The following is a 24,157-nucleotide window of genomic DNA, read 5'->3' on the forward strand; positions in this document are numbered from 1 at the left end:
TTCAACCCTAGGGAAAAGAGCAGTCATATAATGCAATGCTTTTTTTTTTTTTTTTTTTTTTTTTTTTTTTTTTTTTTACAGTGCCAAAATACTATGTTTGAAGGCCTACCAGGCGGATTAAGAAGATCCCTACACGGACCCAAAAGAAAAAACAGCACAGGACCCGAAACCCAGGTAGCGGCTAATCTAGGGCGGAACTTGCCGGAAGTCTCGCGGGAGAGCGTCTCTCCGGCGCGAGCCCCCGCCCCTGTTTACTCTAGTTCCGGTCTCCGGCCTCAGCACGCGCCCAGGCAGGCTGGTATTTGCTCGCTTCCTCCGCTCCCAGGGCGGGCCGGAACTTTTGTCAGCAGGAACCGGTGTACGCAGTTCAGTGTTGTCGACCGGCGTCTAGGCGACGAAGGCTGCTGTTCTCTTCCTCCGGCTGGCGGCCGCTGCGGGGTGCAGCCCAGCCGGTCAGGTTGAGGAGCGCGGCCGCCTGGACTGGGTCTATGGTCGCTCCGTGGGCCGCTCTGCTGGCTGGTGCTTTTGTATCAGGGCAAGCAGTATTCCATGGCAGGGAACTTCTGGCAGAGCTCCCACTAGTGAGTGAGCTTCCATTTTCTCGCGCGGGTCCCGTTCTGGGGCACGGGGAGGACCGGGCCTGCGACTCCTTTCGGGGCTTCCATCCTGGCTGCTCTTGGGGTGTGGGTGAGCCTTCCCCGAGAAGCTGGGGGTCCGAAGCCGAATGCGCTTGTTCGACGGAATTTGGGGGACTGTGGAGGGGGCGGGGATGAGCTTGAAGGATGAATAAGAGGACCGATCTCGAAGGAAGAGTGAGGCAGTTTCATTTTGAATTTTGGGGTTAGTTAAGTGGGATGATATGGGCACCAGGCACATTGTTCCCGACAGGTATGGCTCGCTTTTGCTAAGTTTTGTTGAGAGCAACGGCGTTATAATCTCTTGTCATTCGCTTTACATGTAGATTTAATATTTATTTACTCAGAGGAGAGGAGTAAGTCGTCCTTGTTTCTACCTGCTGCTTCCTGGCTGTCCTTTATGCCAAATTGTCGAACTGTTTGTTGTGTCGTCCCCCCCCCCCCCGCGCGCGCTTCCTCCTCCCCTGGTTTCTGTGCAGTCCTGGAACTCACTCTGTAGACCAGGATGGCCTCGAACTCAGAGATCCGCCTGCCTCTGCCTCCTGAGTCCTGGGATTAAAGGCTTGTGTTACCATTTCCCGACTTCTAGATTGATGTTTATGCCCCTAGAATGTAGCACAGGTGCTCTCAAAATGTATCCATTTTCATTCATTAGCCAGTGTCTTCTATTTTGCTTTAAAAGTGTGTCTTTTCTAGATTTTATTTCTTCTTTTACCCATCTAAATGAATGAATTTGGGTGTCTGTCAGTGACCATGGAAGGACTAAATATCTGAAACATTTATCTTTAAAGGCATTGGTTAAACATGCAGGAAGTTGTGTGATTGGGCTAAGCCTTGAGCAGGTTGTCAACAGAATACATAAAAACTGAACGGAACTTTATACAAGACATCTTTGTTTAAGTAAATTTTAGAGTGAAGAGAAAAACAAAATTTTAGTTCTGTGAATTGGATTGGCTCTTTTTCCTCTTTGCCCAAGAATGGGGAAGAAGAAAAGAGTGGGTTTGGAAACCTTTTTCTGGAAAGCATGTTTTCTCTTGCTACAAAGTGATGCTAGGGAGATGAAATGCTCATAAAGCATTACTATGGGACATACTATTCTTCGTTATTTTCATTCACTGAGATGTTATAGTTAAACTTGAAATACAGAAGCAGGAGACCCAGAAAGGCAGGTTAAATTTGAGCCTATAGAGGCCTTACTATAAAGGGTCCAAGAACCTGTGTACTGGTGCTTTGTAAAAATGACAGGATGAAGGAAATCCAGAAAGAGGTAGAGAGTCTTTGAAAAACATCAGGAGATTCTTTTTGTTTTGTTGTTGTTGTTTTTCAAGCAGGATTTCTCTGTGTAACAGCTCTGGCTGTCCTGGAACTCGATTTGTAGATTAGGCTGGCCTTGAATTCATGGAGATCTGCCAGCCTCTGCCTCCCGAGTGCTGGGATTAACGCTGATTCTTGACCCTCAAATTCTGTTTTCTCCTCAAAGGATCTTGCTGAGACTGTAGGTGGGTTGCTGAAAAGCTAGAGAAATCAGATGAATAAATTCCCTGAGAGTTTAAAATGGAATCCATAGCATCCTTTTTTATCGACCAGAACAAATGGGAGTCAGGCATAACAGACTGACACAGAATTATTAAAGATAGTCAGCAAAGCAGTCACAAATAGCCTTAAAAACCAAAGGGAGGGGAAATGCTGGTTGAAAAAAATACTTCATTAGAAAAAATGTTTAATTTCCTCTGAGGCAGAATTTACTTGAAACAGATGAGCACGTGTTGAACAACTTAAGCATTTCATTGTTGAGTATAATTTACTCATCATTTTAGAGACCTATTTGAAGAATTAATGCTGAGACTGTGTGTGTGTGTGTGTGTGTGTGTGTGTGTGTGTATGTGTTTCAAAGGTAGGCTAGTGCTCTGTCTACCTCTAAGCTACGTTCCTAGCCAGACACTGTCTTTTAAGGACATACTTCCAGAAAAGCAAAAAAGAAGAAGCTGGGTGTAGTGCTGCATGCCTTTAATCCTAGCAGTTGGCAAGGTGGGGGTGGGAGGTCATTGGCAAGTGGATCTCTGAATTTGAAGCCAGCCTGGTCTACAGAATGAGTTCCAGGACAGTTATGGCTACACAGAGAAACCCTGTCTCAGAGGGGGGAAAAAGCATGTACTTAGAATATGGTCAGCTTGTTAAATCTTAGTGTTTTAGGTGTTTTTGCTTGTTGGCTTTCTATACCATGTTTTAACATCTTTCCTTTTTCTAGTTTGCAGTGGATTTTGGATAAACAAGATCTGTTGAAAGAGCGCCAGAAGGACTTAAAGTTTCTCTCAGAAGAAGAGTATTGGAAGTTACAAATATTTTTTACAAATGGTAAACTCTTAAATTGGTTGAAATAGTATAGTATAGCTGCTCACCTTTGAGACTCTTTTGTGTGGTGATTTTCAATGGATTATTACAGTCTATAGTTAATGCTTTTTTTTTTTTTTTTTCTGGTTTTTTTTTTTTTTTTTTCGAGACAGGGTTTCTCTGTGTAGCTTTGCGCCTTTCCTGGAGCTCACTTGGTAGCCCAGGCTGGCCTCGAACTCACAGAGATCCACCTGCCTCTGCCTCCCAAGTGCTGGGATTAAAGGCGTGCGCCACCACGCCCGGCTTTAGTTAATGCTTTTATTTGTACATTTATCGTCTTAGTTTTCTGGGTAACACTTTTTGCACCTTATATGTCAGAAGCACAGTGTTAGCTCACCTCCTCAGGCATTTCTCGTGCAGCCCCTTTTAAGGCTGGCTAAAACAAAGTAAAAATAAATGATTCTTTAAATTGATATCCTGTAGTTGTCATTCTTGCCTTATAACTTTACATTAGCGGAAGGGGATTTAGTCAAGAAACCTTTACTGTACTGGGATAGCTTTGTTGCCTGTTATTTTTTTTTTTAAATTAAGAAATTCTCTACTCACTGCACATGCTATCCACAGACCTCCTCCTCCTCCCTCCTCCCACCCCTCAGCCCTCTTTCCCAAGCCACACCACATCTCCACATCCCCCATTTATTTCTTTTATGTGTATGGGTATTTTACCTGCTTGTGTATCTACACTATATGTTGTGCCTGGTGCTGAGGAGGTTTGGCTCTTTAGGGACTGGAGTTATAAATGGTTGTGAGCCACCATGTGGGTGCTAGGAATAGAACTCGGGTCTTCTGCAAGAGTAGGTGGTAATCTCAACTCCTGAGCCATCCCTCAGCCCTGCCACCATGATGTTTAATGCTGTCACTCTCTGCAAATCTACCTTTCTCTTGTGTAGAAGATTAGCTATGGATTTCTTGGTAAAATAACAGCAGCTATTTTAATTTTTAAAACTTTTTATATAGATAATTTGAAAAGCACTAAAATATATAGTAAAAGAAGAATATTTGATATTCAACCTCCTTATCCCAAGATAACTTGTAGGCAGTTTCTTGTTTGTGCATATTGCTGTATTTGCAAGTCTTAGGCAGCTGTGATTCAGAGGGTGTCAGAGAGAGTACCTAGGTGTGAGTGGACATAATTCTAACATGTAGAAATTACTGTTAAAAGCTAATGTTATTAATGTTATTATAATGATGCCAGGTGATACATTTAAATTTTATTATTTCCCTTTTAGTTATCCAAGCATTAGGTGAACACCTTAAATTAAGACAACAGGTTATTGCTACTGCTACAGTCTATTTCAAGAGATTCTATGCCAGGTATGACTGTTTTCTTTATTTTGTTAGCCTGTTTGAAATTCTCTTCTAATTTTCTTATGCCATACATAAGTAAGTCGCTTGCTTACTATAGAGTTAGGAGTCCCTGCTTCTTGATCACCCAGTGTGCTTTCTAAACGGACATCATTTAACTCTTGTCTAATCTTGTTGTAGGTATTCTCTGAAAAGTATAGATCCTGTATTAATGGCTCCTACATGTGTGTTTCTGGCATCCAAAGTAGAGGTATAAAACAATTTTCTGTTCTTCATCAAAGTATATTCATTATGTATAGTTAATCTTTTTTCATATTGCCTTTGTATGGGGGTAATTTATACAAGATAATATATACATCTTGCAAATAATTATATTTTTTATTTAATAAATATGGTATTTATTATGTATCAGGTGCTTTAATGAGACCCTTTATAAGTTTTTATTTAATCCTGTAACAGTGGAGTATATAGCAGTAGTATCCCTAAGGGTAAAAGGGCCTTGACCTTGACTTGATCCTGAGACTAGAGCCAGGGGAGAACACCCTGACCCTGATTTGACCCCAAGCCTGAGACCAGAACCAAGAAAAAGAATCCCACCAATCCCTGAGCTTGCCCTAAATCAGGCCACAAAAATCCCACCAATCCCATGGAAATCTCTGCTCACCCAGAAACCCTATATAAAGCCTGCCTTCAACTCAGTTTTCTGCTGCTTCTCATCCAAGCAGAGGCAATCACCCTCCTGGGTTCTTCCCTCCCAATAAATCTCTTGTGTGAGGTTTGTTGTGTGGTGTGACTTTGTGGTGTGCCTTGGCTCCCGAATGCCAGGATGCCTTTCCCTTCAGAGATGCAATAATTCCATAGGGGAAGCCTTTCCTGTCAGAGCTGTAACACTTGCATTGGGCAGACCTTCCCCCTTAGCTGTCAGCACCTTTCCCCTCAGAGCTGTGATACCTCCATTGGGAAACCTTTTCCCTTCAGAGCTGTAACACTTTCATAGGGAAGCCTTTTCCCTCAGAGCTGTAACACTTACAATCCCCATTTTATAAATGAGGAAACTGAGGCATAGAGAGAGCAGCAGTCATACACCTAGTCAGTAGCAGAGCCAGTATCTGAGTCCTAATAGTCTAGCCCTTTATCTTATGACTTAATTGCTTTGCTATCTTTAAAAGACATTGTTGGGCTGAGTGTGGTGTGTATGTCTTTAATCCCAGCACATGGGAGCCAGACGCATGAATTCAAGGCCAGCCTGACCTACATAGTGAGTTCCGAGTTCCAAGATAGCCAGAGCTATATAGTGAGACCTTGTCTTGAAACAACAACAAGAAGACTTTAATCCCAGCACTCGGGAGGCAGAGGCAGGCGGATCTCTGTGAGTTCGAGGCCAGCCTGGGCTACCAAGTGAGCTCCAGGAAAGGCGCAAAGCTACACAGAGAAACCCTGTCTCGAGAAAAAAAAAAAAAAACCAAAAAAAAAAAAAAAAAAAAAAAAGAAGACATTATTTGGTGCTAAGTTGTGTTAAGTACCATGGCTTATCTACTGTAGCCTAAGAATGTCTCTGCTTCTCTCCCATATTCTTTTTCTCTATTCCTGTCTTCTCTGGTAACAAGAAATAGAGGGAAAGTGAAAGAGTAGGCTAGGATTAGGAAAGGCTATAGCTCTGTAGACTCTTCTCACAAGGAAAAGTATGGGTAGTGGGAGCAGAGAAAGTAGGTAAGAGAGAAGACAGATAAGGATATGGACCAACAACTGGATTTCTCTCAACTTATTTTTTCAGTGTTGTTGAGAAAGCTCATCTTTCAGCTATAACCCAAATAGTAGCAGATTTTGAGAACTGACTGTTTTTCTTAACTAATCCGCACAATCTCTAGTCTATTGTTTCTATTCTTGGTAATGTCTTTAGAATATTAATTGTATTCATGTGAATTGAATGTGATTTTAACCTAATACGTTTATACTCCTTTTGTGTTCCTTTTGATTTAGAAGTGTCCATGACTTCTTTTTAAATTATCTCCCAAGAAATACTAAAACCTTTCATAGGAACTTTTGTTAACTCTGTCTATGGTTTCTTGAGATAAAGTTTGAATAAATCTAATTATGGAAGTCAGTTGTAGAGTGCTTGCCTTGCATCCATGAGGCCTGGTTTCAGTCCTTAAGACTGGATTTGTGAAAGATCTTTTTGGATAAAGGGGCCTTGTAGGTGAGTTATATTTTCAGGTTTGGTTGTTGAATTACTTTTTTTTTTTCTTAAAAGTCTTTTTTCATATAATGTGTTTTGATCACGTTTCCCCTCCCCCAACTTCTCCCAGATCCTCTTCCCTTTCCACCCAACGTAGTGTTCTTTTTCTTTCTCTCAAACAAAACATCATAAAACCAAAAACATAAAACAAAATCAAAACAAACCAAAAAGCCAGAAAGAAATGGAAAGTCTGCAAAACACAAAACAGTAACAAAAACCATGGGGTTCATTTTGTGTTGGCCAGCTGCTCCTGGGCATAGGGCCTGCCCTAGAGTGTGGTTGATAGACCCAGTGTCACTCCACAGGGGAAACTGGTTTTCTCTCTCCCAGCAGGTATCAGTTGCAGATAGCATCTTCATCCCCCTCCACTCAGTCTGTTGCATTACATTTTATCTCGAACTATGACCAAATTTCTGTTTTGTTTAGTAGAATAGAAATTGTGTAAAAAATCATGTTTAATATACACTCCTTAGTTTTTAGTTTTACTTATTAGGGTTTGAAGTTTAAATTTAAATACACACACACCTGGAAACAACCTAGATGCCCTTCAACTGAGGAATGGATAAATAAAATGTGGTACATATACACAGTGGAGTACTACTCAGCAGAGAAAAACAGTGACATCACGAGGTTTGCAGGCAAATAGGTGGATCTAGAAAAATTCATCCTGAGTGAGGTAACCCAGACTCAGAAAGACAAACATGGTATGTACTCACTCATAGGAGGATACTAGATGTGGAACAAAGACGACTAGATTGCTACTCACAACTCCAGGGAGGCTACCTAGAGAACAGGACCCTAAGAAAGACACAGGGATCTCCCAATGACAGAGAAATGGATGAGATCTACATGAGCAAACTGGACGTGAGGGGGAGTAATGAAGGACAAGTCGAGGGAAAGAGAGCTTAGGGGAGCGGGAGATCCCAGCTGGATCAAGAACAGAGAGAGATCAAGGAATAGGAGACCACCTGAGAATAGGAAGAAGCAAAGTGCTAGAGAGGTCCCCAGAAATCCACAAAGATACCTCCACAATAGACTACTGGCAATGGCCGAGAGAAAGCCCTAACTGACCTACTCTGGTAATAGGATGGCCAAACACCCTAACTGTTGTGCTAGAAATCTCATCCAATGACTGAGGGAAGCAGTTGCAGAGATCCATGGCCAGGCCCCAGTTGGAGCTCCAGGAATCCAATCGGCGAGAAAGAGGAGGGATTGTATGAGTGAGAATTGTTGAGACCAAGATTGGAAAAAGCACAAGAACAAATAGCCAAACTAGTGGAAACACATGAACTATGAACCAATAGCTGAGGAGCCCCCAACTGGATCAGGCCCTCTGGATAAGTGAGACAGTTGATTAGCTTAAACTGTTTGGGAGGCATCCAGGCAGTGGGACCAGGACCTGTCTTAGTGCATGAGCTGGCTGTTTGGAACCTGGGGCTTATGCAGGGACACTTTGCTCAGCCTGGAAGGAGGGGACTGGACCTGCCTAGACTGAATCTACCAGGTTGAGCTGAATCCCCAGGGGAGTCCTTGCCCTGGAGGAGATGTGAATGGGGGTATGGGCTGCGGGTAGGGGGGAGCAGGAGGAGGGAGGACAGGGGAATCGGTGGCTGATATGTAAAATTAAATCAAATTATAAAGTAAAAAAAATACACACATACATTAGATTAGGTTATAGAGTACAGATCCTCTCCCCCCCTCCCAGTTCTTTGAAAAAGGATTTCTCTGTGTAACAGTCCTAGCTGTCCTGGAACTCCCTTTGTAAACTAGGCTGACCTGGAACTCATGTCTGCCTGCCTCTACCTCCCACGTGCTGGGATTAAAGGTATTTACCCCCATGCCTGGGCCGAATTACAGATTTTTAATTGAAGGAATTTGAATAGTTTTTAATTTGTTAAGGTTCAATTCTTGCTTTTTCCGCTTTAAAAGGAAGTAAACAATTTAGAAATCTTAAGTGATTTATCTGAAATTAAATGAGAGTGTATTTAAAGTACATTACATGATAAATTTTATTATTTTATAGTGGTAGTATATTAGATTGAAAAGGAAATAACTTACCTAAGAAGCCTTGTATTCCATTATAACTGCTTCATCCTTTCAGAAAGGTTGGTGTTTTTGTGGTCTTCTGAGTAATATCAGCATTTGTTCGTTTATTGATTGACTGGTTGGTAGATTAATCGTGCTAAGGATTGAACACAGGGCCTTGCACATTCTTGGCAGGCAAGCATATACTTCTGAGCTGTACTACAACCCAAATTGTGAAATTTTTTTCTAAATTATTGAAATTTTAAGGAAAGGTAATACATTTAGAAATTTAAATACTTCATAGATAAGTAGGTAGAAACTGAAGAGGCAGTAAACATGAGAAGAACTTGGAAAAACTTTTGAATAGATCTCATATCTTTCATTTTTATTGGGTTAGTAAGTATTTGATCTCATTCACTTTTCTCTAGGAATTTGGTGTAGTCTCAAATACAAGATTGATCGCTGCTACTACTTCTGTATGTAAGTGCAAAAAGTATTCTGTTTTAAGGATGAAGTCTAAAGAAAGCTGTAACATACAGATTTTGTTTTATTTTGTTTTTATGAGCCACATGTACATGAATTTATTACGGCTCCAAAGACTATTCTTGCATATTAGACAGGGAAAAAAATGTTTGAAAAAGATGTTTTTACTGATGTAGTGATGTAGACCTGTGATCTCAGTGCTTGGGAGGTGGAGGTAAAGGATTAGGAGTTCAAGGCTAGCCTCACCTACATAGTGATTTTTGGGCCAACCTGGGCTATATGACACTAACTCTAAAAAAGGGGAGGGTGTTTTTGTCTTTGTTTTTTAAATTTATTTTCATTTTTTGTTCATTGATGTTTTGCCTGAATGTATGTTTATATGAGGATGTCAGAAGCCCTGAAACTGGAGTTATAGACAGGTGTGAGCTGCCATGTGGTGCTAGGAATTGAATCCAGGTCCTCTGGAAGAGCAGCCAGTGCTTTTAACTGCTGAGCCATCTCTCCAGCCCTGAAATTTCTTTTCAATTTATTTTTACTATTTTATGTGTATGAGTATTTTGTCTGCATGTAATCTATGCACTACATTTGTACTTGGTGCCAAGGGAAGTGATGAGCTTCCTTGTGGGTGCTAGGAATTGAACCTGGGTCCTGGGCAACAACAAGTACTCTTTAACTGCTGAGCCAACTCTCCAGCCTAAAAAACAAGTTTTTGTATTCATTACAATATTACTTTTTTTTTTTTGAGACCAAGTCTCATCTGAAACTTGGACTCCTCTAGCCTTTACTTACCAAGAAGGACTGCTAATCTCCTGGTGAGATTACACGTGTGGGCCATCATGCCTAGTTTAAGACAGTACTTTTCAGTGGTAAAAAAATTAACTGTGATGATGGGAATAATGTATTTTCAAACCTTCAAATTGTATGGTACAGAAAAGAATGTGACTGTGTAGATAGACAGTCATCTGAGTTAATTTTTGTTTGTTGGCTTTTTGAGCCAGGATGTCTATATATATGTTGCTGGAGGGCTTCTCTCCAGGTTCCCCAAGCCCCGCAGTCCCACAATCCACTTATAAAATAATCACTCAGACGTTTATATCACTTATAAACTTTTTTCTTTTTATTAAAATAGAAAAGGGGAAATGTGGTGGTATTCTAATTGTACTGAAATGTGATTTTGATTGTATGTTAATAAATAAAGTTGCTTGGGGGTCAGAGCTATTAGAGCCATAGACAGAGTGTGGCGGTGGTGCCGCACACCTTTAATTCCATAGATCTCTGTGTGTTCAGGGATACACCCAGCATTGGAGACATATGCCTTTAAGACCTGTGGGGCTGTACATACAGGCAGTGACGAGGCAGTCACGTGTTTGGGTTTACAACCAATGAGAAGGCAGAATGACTATGAAACAACTTACACACAGGGAAATAGCTCTGTTTCGGGAAGCTAAGACCACCGCAGGAGGAAGGGTGAGATTTTAGCTCTGAGCTCTGATCTCTTGGCTTTCTCTTTTACATTGGTTCTGTGTTTCTTATTTAATAAGACGGTTGGTTACATCTACATATATATATAGCCCTGGCTGTCCTTGAACTCACAGAGATTTGCCTCTTGAATGCTGGGATTAAAGACTTTTATTATCACATCTAGCAACACTTGTGTTTTTAAAGAATTATTTTTAATTATGTGTAGGTGTGTGTTTGCATGTGGGTATATGCATTTGAGTGTAGGTGCCCAAGGAGTCCAGAGGCATCAGTCCTTGTAGCTGGAATTATATAGTTTTGTGAACTTCCTGGTGTGGGTGCTGAGAACCAAACTCGGGCCCTCTGGAAAAGTGATCTTAACTGCTGATTTCATCTCTAGCCCCAGTTAGGTTAACTTTTACCCCATTTCTGTCTCTTTGTACTTGTGTCTGTCTCTATCCAGTTGCATAACCTTCTTAGACAAGTTGCTCTACCTCTTGGCCTTAGTTTGGTTTGTTTGCTTTTAGACTTTCGAGACAGATACTCGCTATGTAGCGCTGGCCTGACTCATGATAGTTCTCTTCTCTGAACTCCTAAATGCTGAGATTATAGGCATTACCCACCATCTTTCCCAATTCATATCAAGCCTTTTTAAAATTGTCGTGTGTGTGTGGTTTGCTGTGTACGTATGCATATTTGTATGTGGTAGGCATATGTACTTGTGTGTGCATACACACCAAGACCTGAGGTTGATGTATAGACTCATCCTTCATTTTTCTCCACCTTAATTTGTTGAGGCAGGGTCTCTCCATTAAACCCAGAACTTGACAATATGGCTAGTCCTGCCACTACAGCTTACTGTGGGGGAGCTCTTGTCTCTGCTTTCTGCTGGAATCACAGATGGACTGCCACACACATAATTTCTGTGTCTGGAGATCCAAACTCTGGTTTCTGCATGCTTGTAGCACTTCAACTGCTGAAACATCTTCCTAGACCACATCTTAGGCTTAAGGGTAGAAGTTTGCTGTAAAACTTTAATAACACCATACATGTGTCACCTCAATGATGCTCTGAATTGTTTTTTGGAAACGTATTTAATCTGTTGTCTAATCTGCAAGATGGAGAGTTATGATGAGGATAAAACCAGTTAATATGTACAGCATGTTGAACAATACCTTGCTGTTTCTTTTCTAGGATTATTATACCAAATATCAGATTGGATATTTAAACAGAAAGGTATTTTCTCAAAGTTCTAGAGTCTGAAGGTCCAAAAATCAAGGCACCAACAAGTTTGGTTTCTCTTGTGGCCTTTTTGTTTGGCTTTATGGTTATTCTTTCATTGCCCTTTGTGTGCCTGCACCTTTACTTTCTTTCTTTCTTTTTTTTTTTTTTTAAGATGCATATAAGTATCTTGCTTGTGTGTACATCATGCTAGTGCTGTGGAGATGAGAAAGAGAATATTGTATCCCCTGAAACTGGAGTGATAGACGTAATAGTGACAGCCATGTGGATGCTAAGAACCAAACTTGGGTTCTCTGCAAGAGCAGCAAGTGTTCTTAACCACTGAGCCATCTCTCTACCCATCCCCCATTTGTCTTCCACATTGTATTAGAACAGCAGTAGTCGGGGGGTGGGGGGGTGGGGGGGGTGTTGACACATGCCTTTAGTCCCAACACTTGGAAGACAAGGGCAGGCAGATCTCTCTAAGTTTGAGGCCAGCCTGGTCTACATAGTGAGTTCCAGGACAGCCAGAGCTACTTAATGAGACCCTGGGTAAGTTGGGGGAGGGACCAGCAGGTTGACATTCTGTTGCTGTGAAGACTATTGAGTGAAGCAGTTCTTTTATTGTTGTTGTTGGCTGTTTTGTTTTGTTTGTGAAGCAGTTTTTTTGTTTTGTTTTGTTTTGTTTTGTTTTTTTGTTTTTCAAGACAGGGTTTCTCTGTGTAGCTTTGCGCCTCTCCTGGGACTCACTTGGTAGCCCAGGCTGGCCTCCAACTCACAGAGATCCACCTGGCTCTGCCTCCCGAGTGCTGGGACTAAAGGCGTGCGCCACCACCGCCCGGCTGTGAAGCAGTTTTAAAGGAAGGATTTATTTTGACTCATAGCTTCAGAAGTTTCTGTCTGTGGTTTGCTGCTTCCGTCACCTTTAAGCCTCTGGTGAAGCAGAAACATCACAATGAAAGGGTATGACAGGGGAGAGCTACTTACTTCATGATGGCCAAGAAGCAGAGGGTGGAGGAGACTGAGGACAGGAGGAAGTATCTCTTTAGTGACACTCTGCCAGGGATCTGCGTCCTCTAATTAGGCCTACCACCCACAGCTCTACCACCTCCCATTGGGATGTTCAGTTAGGACTCCATCAGTGTTTAGAAACTTTATCTTTCAGTGATGGCATCCTCCAGCTGACGCCTTAGCCTTCAGCATATGAGTCCCGGGAGATACTTTATGTCCAAACCACATCAAGCCATCCTTTGACCTAATTTAACCTTTACCTCTTTTTAAAAATGATTTATTATGTGTATGTGTGTTTGGTGTTTGCATGTGCATATGGGCACCCGAAGAAGCCAGAAAAAGGGTGTTGCCTGTAGTTACAGGCAGATGTGAGCCCCCCCCACACACACAGGGTGAGAACTGAACTCTGATGCTCTGCAAGAGCAGTGAGTGTGAGTGTTCTTAACTGCTGAGCCTCTTTATTGCTGTAAAGGTCTTCTCCAGGTATAATCCCCTTCTGAGATGGTAGGGGTAGGACTTAAGCATGCAAATTATTGACTTTGTTTCTTTTAGTTCTTTGAGACAGTTTTACTACATAGCCTTGGAGAGATGGCTCAACCCAGTGACCTGAGTTTGATCCCTAAAACCCATAAGATGTCCTCTAAATTCCACCCACATCATGGTGTACGTGTGTGCATACACAAACACAGAATAAATAATAGATGTTTAATGTGGATCCAGTGGTGGTAGCACATGCCTTTAATCCCAGCACTTGGGAGGCAGAGGCAGGTGGATCTCTGAGTTCAAGGCCAGCCTGGTCTACAGAGTGAGTTCCAGGACAGCCAGGGCTTAAAAAAAAAAAAAAGTGTATCATATTGTTTTAGCATAGGTGGAATAGAAGCTGACAGCATAAGGTAAATCTAGTCTCTTTGGATGTGTTAAGTGTCCAAATCCAGGGGTTAGAGATATGTATCGATTACAAACTTTTTTGAAACAGGATCTCACTATCTAGACCAGACTGGCCTCAGACTCAGAGAGATCTACCTGCCCTCCCTATTGCTGGGATTAAAAGCATAAACCACTGTGCTGGTCCTGTACAGACATTATTTTACCTTGTTGAGTCTCTGCCATTAATAGGAACCTGTTTTATTTGTATACTTTATACCCTACTTACATATAAAGGAATTCCAAAACCCAGAAACCTAAATGGAAACATTTTCAAAATAAGGAAAAGAAAGAATATTAATTTCCTCATGTTGAAATAGTTCTAGGTTTCAGATCTTGGCAGATGTTACCTAAATTATGTGTACAGTACTTAATTTATAAAATACCCCTTTTGAAAATGTAATACAGAAAAGCACAGAAGTCCCCTTATTTTGAGTGAAGGAAGTCACTTGTACCAATGGAAGGATCTATAAACCAGAGCTGCTGGAGCTGCCAGTTGCTATCCTAATTGGCTTAAGTATTATAACTATGCATGAGTTGGCTGTTTGAAACCTGGGGCTTATGCAAGGACGCTTGGCTCAGTCTGGGAGGAGGGGACTGGACCTGCCTGGACTGAGTCTACCAGGTTGATCTCAGTCCTCGGGGGAGGCCTTGCTCTGGAGGAGGTGGGAATGGGGTGGGCTGGGGGTAAGGGAGGGGGCAGGAAGGGGGAGAACAAGGGAATCCGTGGCTGATATGTAGAACTGAATGATATTGTAAAATAAAATAAAAGAAAAAGTATTGTAACCTAATGACTTGAATACAGTTTTCTCAAAAGTACTTAAGTATGTGTCACTCTTGACTTCTTGAGGAGATAACAGTTGTTTTTCATTTGTATTTCATTAGTGAGTACAAATGGTAACAATGTTGTATAACAAAATGACTTTGCATGTATCATGGTGTAGCAGATCTCTATTACCTTGAGGCCTGCCTAGCCTACATAGCAGGTTCCATGCTAGCCAAGGCTACATAATGATACCTTGTCTCAAACAAAAAACTAACAATAAATAAATACATTTATGTGTTTGTTTATGAATAAATACATTTACATATTTATGTCTTGGTAAAGAAGCACTTGTAAGCTCAGAAATCATCAATTAGTTAAAAAAATTCTTTAGTCTCAGATAATCACTGCTGATTTTGGTATATTATCCTAACTTCCCTCCCATTTTTTTATAGGTTGCTATATAGGTGTCCTGTATTCATTCTAAGATAAATAAAGGCAAACAGAAAAATACCACTCTAGAGTTGAAGAGATTTTAGAGATGATAGAATCTAGCGATTTTTTTCAGTCTTTTAATTTTTTAAAAAGCAGTAGAAGCTTTTTCCTTTCTTCCTCCTTTCCCTTCTTCCCTCTCTTTCCATATCCTTCCCTCCCTGCCTCCCCTCTTCCCTTTTCCTTTACCTCTGCAATCTTGCCTATACTCCAAGTGCTGGGAATGAAGGCACATGGCACCATTACAGCGTGAACCTTTATTTGAAATAAAATTGAGGTTCTCTAATTGTATAGGCAAGCTCATCACTCAGTCTTTGTCCTTCTTGGAAACAAAGCTCTAAGTCTTTTAAGTATTTCTGAGAGCTCCTCCTGGAGGTAATAAATACAACCTACCTTCTAATAATTTGTGTTATGTTAAAGAAATTTTGGATAAATTCATGTTGGCATCTTCTTGATTTTAATTGTTTTGTTTTGTTTCTTATAGTAAAAACTAGATTTTCATATGCTTTTCCAAAGGAATTTCCATACAGGATGAATCATGTAAGTATATTAAATAAAATTTTATATTAACTAACTTCATTTTCTATTAGAATAAACTTTATAGTCTCTTAGGAATGGGAGTTTCAAGTAATATAAAATATAGACATTATTGTACATTAAATCTCAGTAACTTAAAAAATAAATAAATAAAAGCCAGGCGGTGGTAATGCACGCTTTTAATCTTAGCACTTGGGAGGGAGGCAGAGGCAGGGGGAATGGATCTCAGTAAGTTCAAGGCCAGCCTGGTTTACAAAGTGAGATCTAGGACAGCCAGGACTCTCAAAACAAACAAACAAACAAATCTCTATATGTTTTTTCTGGTAATAGTTGACAGTAGTGATTATTAATCTTAGATGCCAGTTAAATCACCTTAGGAAGTTTTTGTTGTTTTTTGTTGGTAGGGGAAGGGTTTGTTTTTTTGAGACAGGGTTTCTCTGTGTAGTCCTGGCTGTCTTGGAACTCTCTAACTCACTCTATAGACCAGGCTGGCATCTGTCTCCTGAGTATTGAGATTAAAGGCATGTGCCACCATGCCCAGCTTAAATTTGAAGTTTCAAACAGTTCTAAAAGTTTTTGTTTTGTTTTGTTTTTGTTTTTAAGTAGCAGGAATTCTGGGTTTGTAGCTCAGTAGTAGAGTAAATGCTTAGCATATCTGGGACTTTGGGTTCAGTTTCAAGTTACTACTACCACCCCTCAAAGAAGATCACGATACTGCCTTTTCCTTATAAGAATCTAAAACATGTAACAGTCAAATGCTATTTTTTGCCAAGACTCCCTATTTTCTGTTTACTCTAAGCACTCGGGAGATAGAGGCAGGCAAATCTCTGTAGCTTTGAGGCCAGCCTGGTCTACGTAGTTGGGCCCTGACTCAAAAAACAGACAAAACTCGTAATTTTTATTGTGAATGTTAATGCTAATATAAGTCACTGTGTTTATTTTCTTGATTTAGAAATTTTATGTAAGACTGGTAAATGACTTAATTTGTCTGCATCTGTAAGTTGTTAAACAACAAAGAATATTCATGTAATTATGCTTATTTTCACTGGGTTTTTTTAACAGATACTAGAATGTGAATTTTACCTCTTAGAATTAATGGTATGTATATTTTTTCATAATACGGTAAAACAATTTAATGAATTGTTCTGAAGGGAGGTATATTTTAAATTTATCCAAATGATACGTGATGGCAAAATCATAGAAATATAATAGCATCATCACTTATTCCTTTCTGAGACCTATAAAATAATTTTTATCTCTAACTTGGGCTTGAAAAAAAATGTCTTTTATTTTATTATAACTATAATAAAGACTACAAGCAAATAAGCCAGGAAGTTAAACCACTGTAAACTGTGTGCACAATTTGTGTATGTGTGCAGAGTTAAAGACAGATTATGTCTTGGGCAGAATTCTGCTCCTCCATGAGAATTATGCATTTATAGGCTAATAAGAGGTGTCAGTGTGTTGCAGATGTGACACTTTGAGTCTCTAAGGGAGAGAATGGATGCTGACTGTCTGCCAACTGATTTACCAAGGTGTATTCCAGAGAAAGCCCTGCCTTCACTGTTACAGCAGCTCAGGGTTATGTTTGAGTAAGAGAATAAAAAGGAAGCAAGTATAAAGATAGAGAAATTAATCTGAAATACACAGAACAATTAGTTGGAAAATGATACAGTTTTGTGTTATAATAAACCTGCTTTTATACATATATTTTTAAACTGTTTCTAGGATTGTTGCTTGATAGTGTATCATCCTTATAGACCTTTGCTCCAGTATGTGCAGGACATGGGCCAAGAAGACGTGTTGCTTCCCCTTGCATGGTAACTGGAACAGAAGTTACTCATATGTAACGTGATACTAGACAGGAGGGTTGGTAACTGAATATGTGGTTTGGTATTATAAGGTGCTCCAAGACATTTTATATTCAGCAGCTATCTGCTCGTTACATTTTAATGGCTACAGTGGTAAAAGTCATAAAGTCATCCATGTCTTGAATTACCTATCTGATAAGTATTTCTTTTAATGTTTTATATAAAAACATGACTTTACATGAAAATTAATAATTTTTTTTTCAAATAATACTTTTTGATTGGATTCAATGTAAACCCATTTCAAATTATGGGCTTTTCATTTTACTTTTTATTTTCCAAAAATGTGGAAAATTTATTTTACATAGTCTGTTGTGGGGTCCCAAAATCGAAAATAAGTTAGTTTTATATTCAGTAGTGGGTATCACTTTGTTATCACATTCACACATACACGGTTTTGCCTCTGTTTTCATGTGTGGCTGTTCTCAGTAACAGAACAGGGTTGTAAGTGTAGAAAGATGGGAGAAGTTCCGTAGTCAGTGACGTACATGTGCTGTTAGTAATGCTAAGGTTTACATTTCTACAGGAGGATAGTGAATGATACCTACCGCACAGATCTTTGTCTGCTGTATCCGCCTTTCATGATAGCTTTGGGTATGTAAATTTGGGGTGCCTTTATTGGTTAAACTGTTTCTGCCTATTTAGGTTATGCTAAAATACATTTCACCTGATCATAATTTATGTTTTTATGTAGTAGACTAATCCTTGAATGTGAGCTTTCAGTAATGTGCACTACATCAGATTAGCATTATTGTCCCCCAGCCCCTTTCTTTGGTAATTTTCCCCCCTTACTTCATTTAAATCAGTACCTAATATTTTAATCAGTACCTAAACAATGTTTTTGTTTGCTTAAGGGGAAAATTCAGGTTTAAATCTGCTGTTATTAGTTGACGTTAAGTATCTGGTTTTGATTTCCATTTCTGGATCTAAGAGCTTAAGGAAAGAAGCGTCTGTGCTTGTGTTGCTAGGAGAAGTTAGCTGGCATCCCACAGCATGGAGAAGGGATGCAGTGATGGGCTAGAGTAGACTACATTTAGGCATTGCTTTCTTTACACTTGTAGAAACTATTAGCTAATTCTTCTGAGTTTGTACAATTGTGGGAGGGGTAATAAAGAATTGTTTATTATAAAGAATCTTATAAAGAATTGTTTCAGTAGTTAAGTGAAATGTCCTATAGAACACCAAATGCATGTTATAACCTAGGCACTTAATAGTTTCTGCTCCTTTTTTCTCTCCTGTTGATTTTCATGGCTCCTTTCTTACACCACCACCCCCTCTTTAAATTAATCCAGACTTCTTTTTCTTTTAATTTTTCCCCATTCTTAATTTCACTGGATGGGTTTCCCCTCTCTCTTTTCAGTTATGTCTTTTTTCATTGCTCTTTTAGATTTATTTTATTTTATATGTATGAGTATTTTGGCAGCACGTATATGTAATCACTCATGCCGTAAGCCCTTGAAGGCCAGAAGAGGGCACCAGATCCCCTGGAACTGAAGTTAGAGACAGTTGTGAGCCTCATGTGGATGCTAGGAATTGAAGAGAAGTCCTCTGCAAGAGCAGCAAGTACTCTAAACAGCTGAGCCATCTCTCCAGCCCCCCTTTTCAGTTACTTCATAAACATTGCTGGTTTTCATCTTTATACATGAGCTATAGCATGAGCTATACTTAACACCGCTGCAGCACTGGTGGCTCTTGTAACACACTGGCCTGTGTGGGATTCTGAAGTAATACCAGTGAGAAAAGACGCTGGGTTTGTATAGATAGGAAGGAAGAAATAGCAGGGCACATGGCATCATTTTGCCATCCGTGTGTGGTCTATGTTCCCCTTAGGTAGCCTTACTAAAATGTGTGGCTTTTATAATCTTTTATGTGTTGAAACATTAAAGTAAATGTGTTTATTTGTGAACATTGGCAAGTTCGTGTGACAGTGTGGTACACATAGTAGATGTTAGAGGTCAACCTTTGTCATTCTTCAGGAGTCATCTTTTTTTTTTTGTTTTTGTTTTTCAAGACAGGGTTTCTCTGTTTAGTCTTTGCTATCCTGGAACTCACTTTGTAGACCAGGCTGGCCCCAAACTCAGAGATTTGCCTGCCTCTGCCTCCTGAGTGCTGGGATTAAAGGTGTGCGCCACCACTACCCAGCATCATCTACCTTTTTGAAGCAGGGTACCTCACTGGGACCTAGGGCTCATTTATTAGATTAGGCTGACTGGCCAGTGAGCCCCAGAGATTACACGTGTTTGCCATCATGTCCAACATTTTTTTTTATGTGTATGGGTGTTTTGCTTACATGTGTGCCTATGCATTGTATGCCTGCATTGCAGAAGCCAGAAGAGTGTATTGGCTCCTCATGATTGGAGTAACAGTTGAGTTATCATGGCTACTGGGAATTGAACCCAGATACTAGAAGAGCAGCTAGTCCTCTTGGCCTGTTGAGCCATCTCTCCAGCCCTAGTCCCATGCCAACATTTTTTAATGTGGGTGTTGGGAATTGAACCCAGTTCTTGTGCTTGCACTGCAAGCACTTTACCAACTACGCTGTCTCCACAGCCTGAATCTGTTCAGCTGAGATCATGTGCCTGATCAAGTTCTTCATCTCCATGGTCCTCACATAGCTCCATTTGACACTTTGCTGACACCTCATTAGCCTTGCCCAGAATGTATTACCTTTTTAAATTTTGTTGCTAGCATGATGATTAGTGCTAGTTAGTTAACTTTAGTTGGAAACTACGTAGTTCCCAACTAAGGGTTCTTTGATCTTAGCTATATATGTTGGTTATCTCAGTTGTCTGTCCCTTCTGTAATCTAGCCATCTTTTTCATCCATTTTGGTGATGGGTCTCCAACGTCCTTATGCTTATTACAGTTAGATCATATTCTACATATTATTGAGCTGGGCTTGTGATTCTAACTAAATACAAGCTAACATCTCTCACACTCTCACAGGGAATATTTGGCATCCAAGGAGATGGACCTGGATTTCATAGTGAAATGAGATGCTACTGGCATCTTATGGGTATAGAAACCAGGGATGCTGTTCAGCTTTTTTTCCCCCAAGACAGGCTTTCTCTATTGCGTGTCCTTGTTCTTACTCTGTAGACCAGGCTGGCCTCAAACTCACAGAGATCCGCCTGCCTCTGTCTCCCGAGTGCTGGGATTAAAGGCGTGCGCCACCACTGCTTGGCTGCTGTTCAGCATTCTTTACCACACAAGACACTATGGTTTGGTTTTTTTCTTTTTAATTTATTTATTTATTTTATGAATATGAGTGTTCTATCTGCATGTACAACTTTATGTCAGAATAGGGACATCAGATCCCTCTTCTGGTTGTTAGCCACCATGTGGTTGCTGGGAATTGAACTCGGGACCTTGGGAAGAGCAGCTCTTAACCACTGAACTATCTGTCCAACCCCCAAGAGAGTCTTAAAAGCTTTTCTAATCAAACATAACTGTCGTGCAAAGGTCAATAAATGCTTAAGTGAAATTTAGCTTTTTAAAATTTAGATTATATCCCCTAAGGATAGGTTCCATTAACTGGAACTAAAGATTAAAGTCTAGGGATGGAGAGTCTGGTGTATGACATTTGGGTGAGGTCTGCTTCTATAGACCAAAGGTCACCAGGTCATTAATAATAGCCCAGCTTTCTGGATAGAAGCATTTTATTTCCTCCTCTGAGGAGACACCCATGTGTGATTAACATTCCTGGTTCCCCCTGCAGTCTGTGGATGCAAGGACTTTTGTGCACCCAACAAACATTTTTAAGACTTGCAGTACATTGGTGAGGTGGGCTTTGTTTTCTGTCACTGACTCGGGGGTGTGATTTGACTACTTTGCACTACTGTTCATAGGTGATTTTCCCTGTTTACTTTTCTTGGTTGGAGTTGTTTCTCTTGCACAAATCTGCCCTCAGGGCCCCACAGCTGACCAGGATACAGTGAAGACAGAGTGTCAAGAACTGTCCTGGAGCCAAAAGTTTTTCTCTGTATCATTAAATTAATAAATGGTCTATTAAATGTTGATAGACAATGTAAAGTGTTTGTAATCTCAACATTGTAACTTACTTTAGAAAAAGAGTATTGGAAAATATGATAAAATCTCTATGAAAATCTTTAGTTCTAAGACTGTTTGCCGGTAAATTTGAACAATTGTTTCTAATTTTTTTCTAGCTTGCCTACATGTAGCCTGTGTTGTACAACAGAAGGATGCTAGGCAGTGGTTTGCGGAACTTTCTGTGGACATGGAGAAGGTACTCTTGTCTTGTTTTAACATAGTCTCGCTGTGCAGCCCCATCTTTCCTGGGACTTGCTGTGTAGCTCAGGCTGGCTCCAGTGCATGGAAATCCACCTGCCTCTCCCTCCCAGGTGCTGGGATTAAGGCGTGTGCTGCCGTGCCCTGCGTGATGTATGTTCTTTATATGCTCATACCTTGCTAGTTCTTGCTACTGATAGCTTTTGAAATATTTTCTTCTAGATTTTGGAAATAATCAGGGTTATTTTAAAACTGTATGAGCAGTGGAAGAATTTTGATGAGAGAAAAGAGATGGCAACTATTCTTAGTAAGATGCCGAAACCAAAACCACCTCCAAACAGGTATATTTTAGACCCAATCACTGATTTGATTTCATTGTATGGTGTACTCAGTTATATTTTTCTTAGATTGTGCTATCTTTCATCTTTTTCTAAAAATTTATACTAAACTTTCTTGATTTCTGTCTGTGTAATTTCTGTCTTGATAAGTTGAAGATGTCTCAGTTTTAAGATAAGTTCTGTCTAGCAACTCTCTAATGCAATGGAGGTCTATTACAGGTATCCCTCAACATACCGTCACATTCTGTACATAAATGGAACTGGACTAGGCACACCTACTTGAAATTCAGAGATAAAAAGCTCAAAAATAATTCTTTCCATTTGATTCTCTGCCATTCTTTCAGTAATGATTATTTTATACATTTCAGTAACCATTTTCAAAAATTTTGATGATCTGATATACGAAAGATAATAAATTTTGACTCCCGAGTGACCCTATGATCCATAGCACACAGTTACATATAATTTTGTAAAAATGAACCTCCTCTGCTAAGAAGTTTTTGTGGTTTTAATTGAATCTGCTCACTTAGTTGAGTGGCCCTCCGCCCTCACTGTGTGTCATATCATTCAAGGAAGAGAAAGAGGTGAAAAGGGAAATGAATGCTGTCGGCCTAGTTGTTACTTTAAAAGGTCATGAACACTAAGATGCACTTATAGACTGCTCTGGTTACAGTGATGTTACAGTTGAGAAGAAAATGATGCTTACTGTTACTAGGAGCTGCTTAAGGCAGTCATTCAAACAGCTACCTTTGGATGCGTTTTTTACAGAAGCTCCCTGAGTGATTCTCCACTAATGGCAGGGCCTGAAGCTGCAAGATGATGATGGACAAGATAAGGCAATCTCCTATTGTCACAGTTACTGGTATTTTCAGCTTTAGTTCCTTTTATTTTAATATTCAGCATTTTTCTAGGAAATTACCATATTTTTTAATGTATAAAGGTTTGTTATTACCATATGATTTTATGATGTCATTGGACAGCAGGCTTTTTGTTTTTGTTTTTGTTTTTTTGAAAGACACTTTGGATTTTCCTAAAGAATAGAAGTAGCGTTTTACATGTCTGATTTGATTTTATAGGAAATTTGTCCAGAAGTTGTAATCTCTATGTTGAGTGATACCTGTAATAATAGTGAAATCCCAAGCTCTAACTTACATCTCTGAATGTGTATGGACACTAACTTCCAGACTGCTTGTTGTGTATGAGGGCCCAAAGTTACAGAAGAATAAAAACATAAAACCAAATGTTAGTTTTCTGGACTTTAATTTTCTTCATCTGTGTCTTATAGTCAGGAATGTCTTTGTTTTGTAGAAATGTGCCACAGAATGATAAACTTCGGAAACTAGTAGTATTATCAGGTGTTGGAAATGAATCTTTTAATTGGCATAAAATTTCTTTCTTCCCCATTTGAACAGTGAAGGAGAGCAGGGTCCAAATGGAAGTCAGAACTCTAGCTACAGCCAATCTTAAAACACCCTGAAGAATCCTGTAGTGGACCACTTGGAAGTAAAGCATTGGACAGTTTGAGTAATGTCTTCATTGGAAATCAGATGCAAACGAATAGCTTGTTTCTATCAAGCCTATTGGGAATTGACTTAATTTTCACAAAATAAGTTTTCCTTACTTAATTTGATTCTAGTGTGTAATTTATTAGATCTTAATTATAGAATTTAGTAAAGCTCTAAGGGGACATTTTAGACACACTCAGACATTTCAGAGTTAACTTCTCTCCCACACAAATGTACACACACACAATAATACTGGTTTTTGATTAGGATAATTGACTTTTTTATTAATAGCTTTTTTAATTAAGGCAGGAGACATGAAATGTCATTTGTTTAAAATTCTCTTTGGACATTAAGGGACCAAAAAAAAGGACATAAAAAGTCAGTAAGAGCCCTTCACCCTCCCCAGTTAAATTTTAAAACTTTTATTCTTAAATAAATTAAATCTTAGGGAAAATTGTAATGTTTTGGAATGGTATTTATAATTTGAGGGAGATGAATCAAGAACTTACTGATTTTTAAAATGTATTTTATTCAATATTTTTTGTATCATCACAGAAGATACTAGCCCAACCTGTTAGAAAAGTGCAATATGTATAGTGTGCTTTGACAATTTAAAGCTTATATTGACTTATTAGCTGTTTTGAAATGCTGGGAAACCTGAAAGAAAAAGTTATTTGCATTTAATTCACAGTTAATAAGCATTTTAAAAGTTCAATTT

At 39.7% G+C, this 24,157-nt stretch overlaps 1 protein-coding gene across 3 annotated transcripts; it reads left to right on the forward strand.

Moving 5' to 3' along the window:
• The first annotated feature begins 278 nt into the window (after positions 1-278).
• Positions 279-23,857, forward strand: Ccnc (cyclin C). 3 transcript variants are annotated; one of them, XM_028878011.2, is made up of 13 exons: positions 280-581; positions 2,884-2,990; positions 4,256-4,340; positions 4,512-4,581; positions 9,021-9,072; positions 15,429-15,484; positions 16,544-16,579; positions 17,210-17,301; positions 17,876-17,943; positions 21,515-21,594; positions 21,819-21,937; positions 22,703-22,796; positions 23,347-23,857. In XM_028878011.2, the coding sequence occupies exons 1-12, from the start codon at positions 550-552 to the stop codon at positions 22,752-22,754; spliced, it is 849 nt and encodes a 282-aa protein (XP_028733844.1). In that variant the 5' UTR covers positions 280-549; the 3' UTR covers positions 22,755-22,796; positions 23,347-23,857. The 3 variants fall into 3 exon arrangements, with proteins under 3 accessions (XP_028733842.1, XP_028733844.1, XP_028733843.1); XM_028878009.2 differs by lacking the exon at positions 22,703-22,796 and having other exon boundaries at positions 279-581; XM_028878010.2 differs by lacking the exon at positions 23,347-23,857 and having other exon boundaries at positions 22,703-23,175.
• Positions 23,858-24,157: the final 300 nt, after the last annotated feature.

The sequence above is a fragment of the Peromyscus leucopus genome, chromosome 2 (assembly GCF_004664715.2).
Source record: "Peromyscus leucopus breed LL Stock chromosome 2, UCI_PerLeu_2.1, whole genome shotgun sequence".
Lineage (NCBI taxonomy): Eukaryota > Metazoa > Chordata > Mammalia > Rodentia > Cricetidae > Peromyscus > Peromyscus leucopus.

What these genes read in the sequence shown, in the direction of transcription:
- Ccnc (XM_028878009.2), top strand. Translation starts at nt 550, where the DNA reads ATGGCAGGGAACTTCTGGCAGAGCTCCCACTA. An exon ending in CGCTGCTACTACTTCTGTAT is followed by an intron (nt 9,073 to 15,428) that starts GTAAGTGCAAAA and finishes TGTTTCTTATAG; the next exon opens with TAAAAACTAGATTTTCATAT. An exon ending in TTTACCTCTTAGAATTAATG is followed by an intron (nt 16,580 to 17,209) that starts GTATGTATATTT and finishes AACTGTTTCTAG; the next exon opens with GATTGTTGCTTGATAGTGTA.